The 14,020-nt window shown below is 45.3% G+C and overlaps 1 protein-coding gene across 2 annotated transcripts; it reads right to left on the bottom strand.

Annotated features, from left to right (window-relative positions):
* Window positions 1-1,546: 1,546 nt before the first annotated feature.
* Window positions 1,547-13,465, bottom strand: ZNF175 (zinc finger protein 175). 2 transcript variants are annotated; one of them, XM_027079113.1, is made up of 5 exons: window positions 13,364-13,465; window positions 11,031-11,626; window positions 8,042-8,168; window positions 7,683-7,778; window positions 1,547-4,039 (listed from the first exon to the last, which is right to left on the bottom strand). In XM_027079113.1, the coding sequence occupies exons 2-5, from the start codon at window positions 11,178-11,180 to the stop codon at window positions 2,211-2,213; spliced, it is 2,202 nt and encodes a 733-aa protein (XP_026934914.1). In that variant the 5' UTR covers window positions 11,181-11,626; window positions 13,364-13,465; the 3' UTR covers window positions 1,547-2,210. The 2 variants fall into 2 exon arrangements, with proteins under 2 accessions (XP_026934914.1, XP_026934915.1); XM_027079114.1 differs by having other exon boundaries at window positions 11,031-11,292.
* Between the last annotated feature and the right edge of the window lie 555 nt (window positions 13,466-14,020).

The following is a 14,020-nucleotide window of genomic DNA, read 5'->3' as shown; positions in this document are numbered from 1 at the left end:
GTGAGTGGTGAAGGGCTAACCCAGAAGTCAACCTTGTGATCCTGGCCAGGAAAGGGCCAGGAACCGTTCCCTGAAATTCCCTGGGCTTCCAACTCTCCCTGCCTCTGCCGGCTGCCCTAGCGGGGCTACCTTGGAGGGGTGTTTGCCCTGCGCCCCATTCACTAAGTCAGGATCAATGGCTTCCCCAACACATACTGGGGCTGGAATCGGGAGGATGATGACATCACTTCCAGGTAGGGGGCCCTGCTCTAGGGAGCCTAGCACAGGGGGCAGCAGGTCCCTCCATGGTGTGGTGGACACAGGCTGCCCTAGACTGAGAGTGGACACGAGCTATGTCGGATTGCGGGAGACGCAAGCCACTCTGGCCTGAGGGGCCGGGTGTGGCATGGGGACTCTATCAGAGGAGACAGGTGTCTGGCCTCCCTGCCCTCTCCCCTGGAAGGCTGAAACTCTGGGATGCTCCTCTCACGGCCCCATCTGCTCTTTGGCTGCTACCATAAGCTGGAGGGACAGGACTGCAGCCAAAAGCAGAGCCCCCAGAGGTGGGTCAGGGTTGGGGGCGGGGGTAGCCAGTCCTGGGCCTGTTTCCGAGCCCTCGAGCCCTCGGCTCACACGGCTGCCCCTCCTGCCCCTCCTCCTAGTCCTGGCCTTCTGGCCCAGATCCGTCGCACGATGGCATGAACTCGCTGGGATACAGGCTGCTCTCCCAAGGAGCTGCAGCCCCTCTACACCAGCCTCACTGTGGACATCAGCCTCTCATCCCCAGGAGCCCCAGTGCCAGGCTGAGGGGTATCTGGAGGCAGGAACAGAATCCCTGAGACCAGGGCTGCAGGGCAGCCTTCCCACCCATCGCACCTGGTTTCATATTAAAGGAGGCTTTATTTTACTTGCTTCTCCACTCTGCCATCCCTAACCCCCATCCTTTCATTTCCATTCATTTGGTCACACAGGGCCCTACTCAAATTCACCAAGGTCTGGTTCTCTCCACACAGTTAAAGTTAAGGCTTATTCACCCATTTATTTCTCATGAGGACTCGTGGGGTAGCACTGTTGTCATCTTGCTTTTGAAAACCAGGACAGATGAGTTAAATATCTTGCCTGATTGATGTAGAAGCAAGTACAGAAACCTGACTCCTGGGCCTGTCCATTTACAGATAATGCTGTTCTGCTTTCTTGTAGCAAAAAAGGTGGGGGAAAGAATGAATAATAAAAAATGTGAGGGTGGTTGAATAAATTACAGCATGTCCACATACAATAGAATACTGATGTAGTCACTGAACAGCTGTATTGTAGCGTGAAAAGAACAAGTGCACATGTGTATATGATATGGTCTGATATTTATAAAACAAAGGGAAGAGTACCTATATAGGTGTATGCTTATGAGCAGAGTAATGAGTGTGTGTGGATAACAAGTGTTGGCAGACTTCTTCTGTAAGGGCCGGAGAGTACTTTCAGCTTGCAGGCCATACGGCCTTTGCCATGACTACTCAGCTCTGCCACTGGCACAAAACCAGCCACAGACAATACATAAACAAACGAACATGGCTGTGTTCCAATAAAACTTTATTTAAAAAACACAGGTGGCCAACCAGATTTGGCTGATGGCCAGTTTGCTGACTCTTGGCCTAAATGGTTTAGTAGCGTGTATAAAAATATGATAGAGTCCATAGAGTAAAAGTTTCACCATAGATGGTGGAGGTGGAAAGAGGAGGGTAGAGCTGAACTAATCATGAAAGAAGAGAAAAATGACACTGTGAAGACTAGAATCACATTTATACACTTACCAAAAAATGTACATTCATCTGTGTATATATTAGGTTCTTTTAAAAAATATATAATCTATTGACACCTCCTGTTCTGCAGTGAATTCTATAGCAGACACTACAGAATTGAGGGTATGTGTATGTGTGTATATAAATAAGTATGCTGACCTAAAGATTCTGTCTTATACCATACTCTACAGAAACTTCTCAATGCATAAGTCAGGGTTTCTTCCCCAAGTGAATTTTATAACTTTTAATGAGGCTAGTACAAATATGGACATTTCCACTCATTCTTAAAAGTTCTTTCCTGAGTAATTTCCTTCACATAAAATGTGTAACTTGGTGACATGCAGTGCATCCCTAGAGTTTTTCTGAAGCATGAATTCTATAATATATGACTAAATCTGACTCATAAGATTTTTTTCTTCAAGAAATTCAGAGTTTATTTCATTTATGTATATGCATATTAGGAACTGAAGATTTGTGTCTGGTATGAGTTGTTTGGTGTTTATTAAAATTTGATCTGTTGTTGAAGCTCTTCCCACACTTGGAACACATGTAAGGTCTCTCTCCCGTGTGGATTCGTTGATGCACTTTGAGTTGTGGTTTCCTACTGAAGGACTTCCCACAGTCACAGCATTCGTAAGGTTTCTCTCCTATATGAGTTCTCTGATGTGTAATCAGCTCTGATTTCTGGGTGAAGGTGTGTCCACACTTGTAACAGGCAAAAGTTCTCTCTCTACTGTGAGTCATCTGATGTTTATGGAAATTTGACCTACCATTGAAAGCCTTCCCACATGCAGTGCATACATAGGGTTTCTCTCCAGTGTGGATCCGCTGATGCTCTCTGAATTGTGACTTGGAAGTAAAGGCTTTCCCACAGTCACTGCATTTGTAAGGCTTCTCTCCAGTGTGAATTCGCTGATGCATGCTGAGTATTGACTTCTGGTTGAAGGCCTTCCCACATTCACTGCACACGTGGTGTCTTTCTCCAGTGTGAATTTTCTGGTGTATGTTGAGGTGTGACTTTTGGGTGAAGGTTTTCCCACAGTCACTACATTCATAAGGTTTCTCCCCAGTATGGATTCGATGATGTATATCAAGTTGTGACTTGGAAATGAAGGATTTTCCACAGTTGTGGCACTGATAAGGTTTCTCTCCCGTGTGACTTCTCTGATGTACAATCAGGTGTGCCTTCTGGATAAAGGCCTGGCCACATTCAATACACACATAAGACTTATCCCCTGAATGGATCCTCTGGTGCAAGCTGAGTGTTGACTTCTGGGTGAAGGCCTTCCCACATTCACTGCATACGTACTGTCGCTCGCCGGTATGAATTTTCTGATGTATACTGAGGGTTGAATTCTGGGAGAAGCCCTTCCCACATTCACTGCATTCATAGAGTTTTTCTCTAGTATGAGTTTTCTGATGTCTGAAGAGAGATAACATCTGGAAAAAGGCTTTTCCACATTCATGGCATTTATGGGGCTTCTTTCTAGTGTGAGTTTTCTGGTGTGTAACCAGTTCTGGCCTCTGAACAAAGACTTTTCCACATTCCTTACATATATACGGTATGTTACCTGTATGATCTGTCACATATACACCGAGTTTTGGTTGTGGGGTGAAGGCTCTCCCACATTTACCACATTCCTGGAGGTTTTCTACACTATGGAATCTCTGTTGTTCAAGGAGGTGTGACTTCTGGGTAAAGTCCCTCCCACACTCAGTGCACTTATCTGGTTTTTCCTGAGTGTGAACTTGATGTTGTGTGAATGACTGTTTATGGCCGAAGCCTTTTGTACATGAATTACCTTCACAGAAGTTCTCTCCTGTATGAGTATTTTTGCAGCTGGCACTGGAAGAGCTATGGGTGAATAGCTGACCAGATTCAACCATCTCATCAAGGTGTTCTGTGGTGTTGCTTTGATTTTGATGATTTACTTCTAGGTTAGGTTTCAACCTTTTTGCACGAGAGCAACGTTTACGAGGTCTCTTTTGTGAAGAAACAAGGTGGGGCCTCGCACGGATGATTTTTCCAGGGTCCTTATAGTTACGGTCCCTCTCTGTGTTCAATTTTTTCTTGTTGAGGAAAGCCCCCTGATGTGAAGGTTTACTTTGATTTTTCTGATCTCTCTTTGTTTGGTCAGCTTCTTCCCACAGCTTTTCTAAAATGGAACACCATGTGCCATCTCTTGTGACTTCATCCAACATCTCATTGTGAAATGAAGCCGTTTCAGAAATTTCCCATTGTAGGGTTTCAAGCCCAGACTCCCCTTCTAGAAGGAGAAAAAGATGAAATAGATACAGTGAACAGTTAGCAAAGGATAGAGGAAAAGTCACATGGAGCTGACTGAGATTGTGCACAGGGAAACTGCTGAGTCAGATACCAGTGGTGGTGCTGATGGTGATTATGAGAGAAAACAGTTGCACAGCCCTTATTATATGTCAAGCACTTATCTGTATAGCACTTAGCATTCGCCAGGCAGTGTCCTTCGTGATACACACATAAGCTCATTTAATCCTCACAACAACCCCAGGAGCTAACTACTTATTATCCTGGTTTTCCACATGAAGAAAAGGAAACACACAATGGTTAAGTAATTAGCGAAAAACACTTTGCTCAGCTTTGGGGAAAGTTAGATTTGAACAAGGGCAAACTGGCTCCACTCATGTAGGCAGTCTTGATACCCAGACCTAGTAGGATGACTACAGGATAAAAGAGGCAAGTGTGTCATAGGGCAGCATCTGTGGATAGCCCAAGGTTGAAGGAGGGGGCTCAGAGTACAGAGCCTCTTTGACTTACAGTGGGATTGTGTCCTGATAAACACATCAGAAGTTGAAAATATCATAATTTGAAAATGCATTGAATACAGCTAACCTCCTGAACATCGTAGCTTAGCCCAGCCTACTTTAAATGTGGTCAGAACACTTAAACGTTAGTCTACAGTTGGGCAGAACCATCTAACACAAGGCCTGTTTTATAATAAAGTGTTGAATATCTCATGCAATTTCTTGAATACTATACTGAAAGTTAAAAACAGAGTGGTTATCTGGGTACAGAAAGGTTGCAAGTGTACTGGTTGTTTCCCCTCGTGATCACATGGCTGACTGGGAGCTGCTGCGCAGCATCACAAGAGTAAGGTACTGCACATCACTGTCCTGGGAAAAGATCAAAATTCACAAAGTATGGTTTCTACTGAACATGTATGGCTTTTGCAACATTATTGAGAAATTCATAAGTCAATCCATCATCATAAGTCAGGGACCATCTGTATAGGTCTTCATTAGCTTTCAGATCTAAATTGTAACTAATCTCCCAGCTTCCTCCCACTCGTAAGAAACAATACAAAATCCATCAGCCCTAGATATTCCTCTGAAATCCTATTAAAGTATCAATCCTAACATAGCCAAGCACTGAAAGAATACCTATACCCAAACTTGCAACTCTCCATGAAACTGAAGTTTGTTTTCTTGAACTTAGGAATATGCATATCCTAAGAAGGGTACACCGGAAGACTGGACAAGCAAGCTGTCCCCTAGAATCTGTTTCACCCTTCTTCCACAGAGGTTAACTGTGGCCAGGTACAGGGCAGCCAAGCCATGTAACAGCTCACAATTTCTCTTGCAATGAGGTGTGACAGACACTGTTTTTGCTGATGGAATGTGCATACAACATTATGCACCACTTCTGGCCAGGGTAATATATCACAGCTTCTCAATACCCTCCACCCCTTTTCTGCCTAGTAGAACCTGGCTTTGGGTGCAGTGCATTCAGTCCCACAGAGTGACATCATAAAAGGTGGTACTGCAATGACAAGAGAAAAACTTCAACACCCGAATGAATACAAAACGTAAAGCTTCCTGCTGACCTGCCTTTTACAAGTGTTTTATAGGAGGGAAATTATTCTGGAAATTATAGTGGTCCTTGGTCTCTTTGTTATCACTTTCAGCTTTATGCTACTTAACATGCCATTTTCTCCTAAGAATGGGAGTCACTGATCATCCTATTTGTTAGTAAGAACACAACAACAGATTCTTTAAAAAAAAAAAAAAAAAGTGGCTAAATTTTACTATTACTTTATCCTACCAGAGATAAATGCTGAGTATGATAAGACCATCACGTCTTGTTTCTTTTCTCTTTCCATCACTTGGATAAACTGTATCCCAGACCCTTGTCCTGTCCCCAAACCTCAGTCATCTATCACTATTTTTAAAAAATGAGAATGCTCTTTATAATCACTTTTAGTGTGTATATGTATATATATATATTTCTTTTTATTAAAATCTGAGAAAAAAGAAACAAAATACCAATCTTTGGGGTAATAAAATCTGTCAATGGCATCTTGACCGAACTCATGATGACTGGGAATCCACAAATCCCATTAGGAACAAAATAACCCAAGCATGAGAAAATAGGGAGCTGGTTTATGGTGATACCCGTGGAATTAACACAAAGGGTCAATTAAATTGTACTTTCAGAAAGAAAAAAATGGGGCTTCCCTGGTGGTGCAGTGGTTAAGAATCCACCTGTCAATGCAGGGGACATGGGTTCGAGCCCTGGTCCAGGAAGATCCCACATGCCGCGGAACAACTAAGCCCATGCGCCACAACTACTGAGCCTGCACTCCAGAGCCCACAAGCCACAACTCCTGAAGCTCGGGTGCCTAGAGCCCATGCTCTACAACAGGAGAAGCCACTGCAACGAAGAGTAGCCCCTGCTCACCGCAACTAGAGAAAGCCCGCACACAACAACAAAGACCCACTGCAGCCAAAAATAAATAAATAAAATAAACAAAATTTTAAAAATACCTTTAAAAAAAAAAAGAAAAAATGGGGGATATTCCCTGGCGGTCCAGTGGTTAGGACTCTGCACTTTCACTGCCGAGGGTGTGCGTTTGATCCCTGGTCAGGCAACTAAGATCCCACAAGCCGAGTGGCATGGCGAGAAAAAAGTGATAGAATTTCTAAAATAAGAAAATGAGAAGACTGAGATGGAAGAGCCAAGAAACAGAAGAATCTGAAAAAAATGTATAAGGCGAGAAGAATTTCTGATTTGTGTAATGATTCCAGTTTCTGAGCTCCCCAAAATAAGGAAGTGAGTCATCCCATGGGAACTCTCCACCATGTAGCTAAATAAGAGAACACAAGTTTAGGCACGGGGCCTGGAGGGGTTGATAAAGGGATCATCCGAAAAAAATTTGTAGGCCTAAGTGTTGAGAATAGAAGGGCCCTTTAAAGGGATTTAAGGAATTTAAAGTAATTCCTTTAAATTTAAGGAATTTAAAGGAATTCCTCTATGATGACCAGAGGGAAGTACAGAGGCCCAAGCTGGAGGCATCGCAGTTAGGGGTAACGAAGAAAGATCCAGCACAGGAAAAAAATTGATGAATTCAGGGGGCAAATGAAAAGGAAAAAAAAGGCTTTCAGGAAACTCCACAAAGGGATAAAACAAGATGACAAAAAAGCAACATACAGATGGAATATCCTGTCAGGTAACATAATGATGAGACGCTCTGTTATTAGAAAAATGAAATTAAAACATGAAACAGCTCTATCATAACATAGGCCATAAATGAGAAATTTGGTAAATATTAAATGCTGGCAAGCAAGATGTACAAATGCAAATCCTTATGCATTCCCATGTGACAGTGTGGATGGTGAAGCCCCCCTGAAGAGCCCCATGGTTACTTAGCTAAATTCAGTGTAGGCATATCCAGTGATCAGGCAATCCCACTCCTGACCATTCATCTCAGAAATGCTTATGTTGGCCCCTACGGGACATTTACAAAATAATGCTTGGCAGCATTAGCCTTAGAAACTAGGAGTAGGAGGTAACCTGTGTCCACCACTGGGGGAATGGGTAAGTGTGGTGGGTTGAATAACGGCCCCTCAGATCTTCACGACCTGATAGTCACTCACCGTGATACCTCTGACGTGGGAGTTCAGCCTCCCTCATCCATTGCTCCTTTCTCTTTTCCATCCTGAAAATGATCTCTGGGTTGGGAATGCGATACCCTGTGAATAAGAAAGGATATTGCATTCGGACGTGGTCTTGGGCTTCAGAGGCCGTTCAGTGAAGCTCTATTGGCACATCAGAAAACTCAACACCCTTCACTAGGAGCAAAGGAACACTCAAAGATGCCCCAAAGGAATGAACAGTTTAGGACAAGCCAAGGGCAGACTGACTACGTTCTTCAGATGTCCCATTGCACGCCACAAGAAGGAAAGACATCTCCTCAAGGAGGCCCGTCCAAGAGTCCCAGGTCAGATGTGCTCACCCACGGAGAAGAGGTGGCTGTAGATCTCCAGCATCACATCCTGGTACAGGCGTCTCTGGGCAGGGTCCAGTTGCTGCCACTCCTCCCTGCTGAAGTCTATGGTCACGTCCTCAAATGATACGGAGCCCTGTAACAACATACCCAAGCTCAATGAGAATTAGTCATCATTGGTGAACAGGCACTTACATACAAGGGTGTGTTGTTTTTGCGGTACGCGGGCCTCTCACCGTTGTGGCCTCTCCCGTTGCGGAGCACAGGCTCCAGACGTGCAGGCCCAGCGGCCATGGCTCACGGGCCCAGCCGCTCCACGGCACATGGGATCCTCCCAGATTGGGGCACGAACCCGTGTCCCCTGCATCGGCAGGCGGACTCTCAACCACTGTGCCACCAGGGAAGCCCCAAGGGTGTGTTTTTAATGATTTTTTTCGCCATGATATATATGGCTTTCCAGTGACTTCTTTTATGATTCCTACTCCTCTGTGTGAAATTCATAGGATTTAAGCTATGTTAAATAGTGCAAAATGGAGTCACAGTGGCCAATGCGGACTTCCGCATTAGTTGTTGTGAAATGTCTGGTATAGGGCTGGGAGCGTCTCAGAGTGATAAACTAAGGGTAGATAAGGAACGACTTTACTGGAACAGAAGGAGCAGCTGAGCGAGACAAGATCCCCTGGGGTGTAACCATTACATCCTACTGACAGACTCCTTATAATGAGAGCACTGGGCCAAGTGACTCCTTACTCCCCACCCCTTTTCTCCCTACTTTGACTAACCTGTGTTGTGTGCTAATTGTGTGCAATAAACTGAGTGACTTACTAATTGAATATTGGCCACACTGCACACATCTCTAATCCCGTGATTCTCACCTGGCCTCACTGCTGGGCTGCGTGACAAACTGGCTCCTTTGTTCCAGACCTCGTCCTATATAGCTCTTTACCTGGCTGTTGATTTGTGTCCTTTAGTTATCCTTTGTAACAAACTGGTAATCTAGCGAGTAAACTGGTTTCCCGAGTTGTGTGAGCCGCCCTAGTAAATTAATTGAACCCAAGGAGGGAGTTGTGAGAACCTCTGACTTATAGCCGATAGGTCAGAAGCACAGGTGGACGTGCCATTGGCATTTGAAAGGGGGTGGGGGGAGTCTTGAAGAACTGAGCCCTTAACAACGTATGGGATCTGACACTGTCTCCAGGTCAACAGTATCAGAATTGAACTGAATTGTAGGACACCCAGCTGGTGTCACAGAGAATTGCTTGGGGTGGGAAAAATCCCTGCACATTTGGTGACCATAAGTGTCAGAAGTGGTGTTCTGTGTAGCGAGAGACACACAGGAGAAGTAAATTGATTTCAGGGAATACTGAGCTAATCAAAATTTAACCCACCTCTTGGAAAAGTAAGCATGAAAAGCATGCATGTGAGTGCTGCAGGTGCGAGTATATGACAGAGGGCCAAACATAAACCTGGGAATCTGAGACGGAGCTATATTAGGGTGTCATTAAAGGATTAGGAAGTAAGTACCAAAACATTTAGTTAAAAAGGTAAAAACTGATTGCCTCTAAGGAGGTGGATTTCAGAAGAAAAGACAGTGGTGACAGCTGTTTTATTCACAAGCCCAGAAAAACCATGTGCACATAAAACCAGAAACGACTTCCAAGGCAAACAGTGGTAAAAGAAATGTACACAGATATGCAAAGAAAAATGGGTTATTAATATATACTACATCTTTGAAAGTCCAGAGGCTAAGACAAACTAAAATGTAAATTGTCAAAGGACAAGAAAAGTAAATCACAAAAGAAAAATCATTGACCAATAAAACTTCGGGAAAAAAAATTATCCTGCTTGTAAAAAAAATACAAATTAAAGCAACAATGACATATCTCTTTGGATTAAATTAGCAGTTATTTAAAAACAAAAACAAAAAAAGAACCAAAAAAAAAACCCAACAACACAGTATTGGCCAGAGTAGAGGGAAGGCTGCAAAGCCAAGATGATGTGAATGTTGTTGGAGAACATTCTAGCGTGAACGGAGAAACTGCTCGAAAACCTCAGTGAGCAAAAGCAGAATCAAGGCAAGCAAACAAAAATTTTCAACGTTAAAAAAGGAACAAGGCTAATAAGTATCATGTATCTTAACACGTAACTGAACGTGCTTTTGAAAATGCTCTTAACAATTCAGCCAACTTTAGTACGAAATGAAAGACATTTTTCTACAACAGTGTCACTGCTGTGGACTGAATTGTGTGTCCCCACCCGAAATTCATATGCTTAAGTCCTCACCCCCAGGACCTCAGAATTGTGCCTGTATTTGGAGAAACAAGGTATTTAAAGAGGTAACAAAGTTAAAATGAGGTCTTCGGAGTGGGTCATTACTGTTTTAAAAACATGCAAATAAAGTGTCATGAAATACACAGAATAACTTGGAATTTCAGGAAACCTTGAGTATACTGAAGAACCCTGCTTTCTCATTCCAAAATATCAAATATTAATATCTGTGGGCAATTTGGAAACATTATTCTCTGGCACTTTTATTCATCTAATAAAGTAGGAAAAACAACATGGTCCTTAAAAGCCAGTTCTTGCTCTACTATCCAATGACTATAAACTACGAGGACAAAGGGGAAACCAGCCAGTCTCCGGTGAGGAGTCAGGTGGGGACCAGCTGAGACAGTGAGGACCCAGCAGTGGATGGAAGATGCAGGATCTTCGCCTGTGCTGAGAAGGAAGGAATCAGCATTTCCCCGCCTGTGGCTGGATGTACTTTTTCTTCTTCCTTTGCCCCAGGGACAGCCCTCTTCTACTACACATCCTCCTTCATCAGCCAGTTCAGTTTCCTCTGTGACACACAGTGCCCATGGATGAGGAAACATCGGCCACGTGTGCTCTGCTCTACACAGGAGAATCCAGATTGTCTCAGACACAGGGAGTCCAATATGCTGCTTCCCGTGTCTGCCCTCAGGTTCTGGAGAACTGTCCCCGTGGGGCTCCTGCTTACCTCACATGATCCGTCCCGCTCTTCTGAACCCAAGACCTGGGGCCTCTGCGGTAAATTCACATCAGCTAGCATGTCCTTTCTGGGCTTCAATTCTTGGTCTCTTTTGCTGACAGCTCCACTCTTTCCAGGAGCCTGGAGCCGGGTGGGCATCAAAGGCTCCAATCAAAGCTGCTGGGAAGAGTCAGGCTGGAGCTGTGAAGGGAGATCCTGCAGCCTCAGTGACGTGGCCTGACCCAGGGGCTCTGCGGGGACACCAGAAATCCTGGAAAGGCAACGACCACATAGTTCTCATCTAATATTCACTCCACATGAATTTCTGAAGGCCATTAGGTGAAAGTCACTGTGTTCAAGATGAGGGTAGACAAAACTCAGAAAAGTCTAGCTATTGGGGTAAAAAATGAGAAGAGATGAAGAGGTTTGGGCTAAACGTAAGGAAGCTTTCATTGCAGCTCTGACACCTTTTAACCGTGAGAAGACGAAGATAGTACTTTAGTTGCAGTTTCCAAAATGAGAAGGAAGGTGTTTATCATAGGCATCGGGGAGCTTCCGTGAGATGAGGCTTGTCCCCTCAGCACCTGCCTGGCATATGGGAAACACTGAAAAAAAAAATCAGCAAGTTGCAGAGTCAGGTATCAGGTACCTTGTTTAATTTTCATGCAACCCTGTCAGCTAAATATCATGATCATTATTATACCCATTTTGTGGATGAGGAAACAGTGCTGTTACATAATTTGCCTTAAGGTCACTCAGTGTGCAAAGGAAAGTGTAAGGCCAACTGGCCCGAGGCAGGGGAACACAATCAGATTCACAGGTTGCCTCAGACCGAAATTCTCCGGACCACCCAGTTCCAGGAACTGACCTGGGGACTTTGAACCCAGCCCAGCCTTCCCGCCTTTCGAGGGGCGGGACTAACGGTCCCCCCAGGATACCCGAAAAGACCACCAAATAAGGAATACCCTGCGCCCTCCCAGATTCACCACACCCCTTTCCCTTCTTCCCCTATAAAATCTTGCCCAACCCTCGCCCGGGAGCGCTCCCTAATAAAGCTCACTTGAAGCTTTCCCCTGTTTCGCGGTGCCGTTCGTTAAGATCCGACCTTACAGAAGGAACAGGGAATGAGTCCCAGGTCCGCCTCACTTGAAAGTGCGCACAATCGCCACTATCCCATGTGGTCCTCTACGTGGTCAATTTCCAGAAATGCCATTTACATTTTCCTGAGGCTTCCAGCTGTCTGTATCTGGAGTGCCTAATCCGACACTCTGGCCTTTTCAGTGCCCATCCATAATATAGACAGCTCAGCATTTTCTGACCAAAAAACCCCTCAAATTCAATATATGGAACTCCACCTTCACCTGGAAAACCTGCAGACATGCACCAGGACGCCCAATCACTTACCATTTCTTGCCTCTCCATTTCTCCCTCCCCGCCCCAACCAAAATAATAGTCGTTGACCACACTGACCTCTAGAAGTCCCCAAGGAGTAGACCGAAGAAGGTCATGAAATGCCTCCCAGTCACCCCACGGCCAGGCTTCTGAAATCATTACTGCCCTGACTGCCAATAAGTGTTTCCAAAGGGAGTGTGATTTCCACAGGACCCCCCAAATAACCGCCAACCTAGGGTTCCAAATAACGCACCCCAGTAGGAAACTATCATTGATCTGCTCAACAGCCAATCACTGACCCTTACCATGTCCACAGGGACCCGAGGAGACCAACACGGACCTACTCAACCATCCACAAAGGACCCCAACACCCACTGCCCAGAAAGCAATGCAGTCACCCTTGCAAACCTCCATCACTGGCCCCCTAGGTCTCCCATCCACTGGTTCCCATATGCCACCCTTAGCACCCCACTTTACTATTTCATAGATCCTCCCTCAATCACTGTCCCCCTTGCGTGTGTTACAAGGTGAGCCTCAAAGCCCTCCGATCCCTGAAGCCGCTGCCCCCAATCAACCACTGCCTCCTACAGCCCCCCAAGCGGTGGATCACTTCCCCAAATGGCTCCCGGTACCATACCAAGGCCCTGTTGAGACGCACGTTCACTGTCCTCCTATGAGGAAGATTCCCAGCCCAACAATATAAAACCTGCATTAAAGAACACTTGGAATTCAAGTTACAAAAGTACTTACATACATGCAGAAATTAGGCAAAGAAAGAGTGAAAATCAGCGAGCCAAGAATTCAACTTAGAAAACCCCACTTAACCCATAGCCTCCACCACTAAGAACCCCATCGCTCACCCCATGGATCCCCACCACTCACTCCTCACACCCGGCATCACTCATCCCACGGGCCCCAGCACTCGGCCCCCAAACGCCCACGTCACTCACGCCAAGCCGATCTCCCCTCACTGACCCCACAGATTACGCATCGCTAATACCCCACATCGCCTCAGCATCCCGCGGGCGGTTCACGGCAGAAGCGAAATGGCCGCTCTGGGCCGCTTGCGGTTTGGGATTCCGGTCAGGACTTGAACTGTGCGCATGCTCACTAGAACCTTTGAAGCCGCTGCCTGCTAATAGTTATCATGGCGTGTCACGTCGTCTCTCTACTCCGCGGTTCGTTTTCTTTCGGGGACGGTGTCAGGAGGACGACATGGCCGCGCCCATAAGGATTATGATAAGGAGGCCGCCATTTTCAAAGAACTTCCATTCCGTACAGGCAGGGAAAACAGGCAACCTTCCTAAAAAGTCTTGGAGTTGTCCCGCGTTGGAAAGGAACCAATTAAATACTTGTATATATATAGGTCTAGGAGAAAACAACATAGCATATTGTGAAAAATACGCTTTCTCTATACTGATTTAAAGCCTCACTCTCAGAATCCAGGTATCCAGCCCCTTCGTCCCTCGCACAACTCTGCCCAGAGGAGACATCTTGGGAGCCCAGAAGTGTTGAGCTTGACAGAGAACTAAAAACTTCGAAATTTCCTTAGTGTTGAGAGCCATTAAAGTGTCCTTTGTTATGGTAATGTGGTTTTGGAGAGCACT

This window comes from Aethalodelphis obliquidens, unplaced genomic scaffold, assembly GCF_003676395.1.
Source record: "Aethalodelphis obliquidens isolate GAN/ISIS:26980383/991018 unplaced genomic scaffold, ASM367639v1 scaffold43, whole genome shotgun sequence".
In the NCBI taxonomy this organism is placed as follows: Eukaryota; Metazoa; Chordata; class Mammalia; order Artiodactyla; family Delphinidae; genus Aethalodelphis; species Aethalodelphis obliquidens.
Note: the sequence above shows the minus strand (reverse complement) of the source record. Positions and strands in the feature narration are given on the sequence as shown.

Excerpts from the sequence above, each read along its gene's own strand:
- ZNF175 (XM_027079113.1), bottom strand. The coding sequence starts at position 11,180 with ATGCCCACCCGGCTCCAGGCTCCTGGAAAGAGTGGAGCTGTCAGCAAA. Across the intron at positions 8,169-11,030 it reads AGCGGGACGGATCATGTGAG|GGCTCCGTATCATTTGAGGA; the intron begins GTAAGCAGGAGC and ends ATGTTGTTACAG. Across the intron at positions 7,779-8,041 it reads CAGCCACCTCTTCTCCGTGG|GGTATCGCATTCCCAACCCA; the intron begins GTGAGCACATCT and ends TCTTATTCACAG.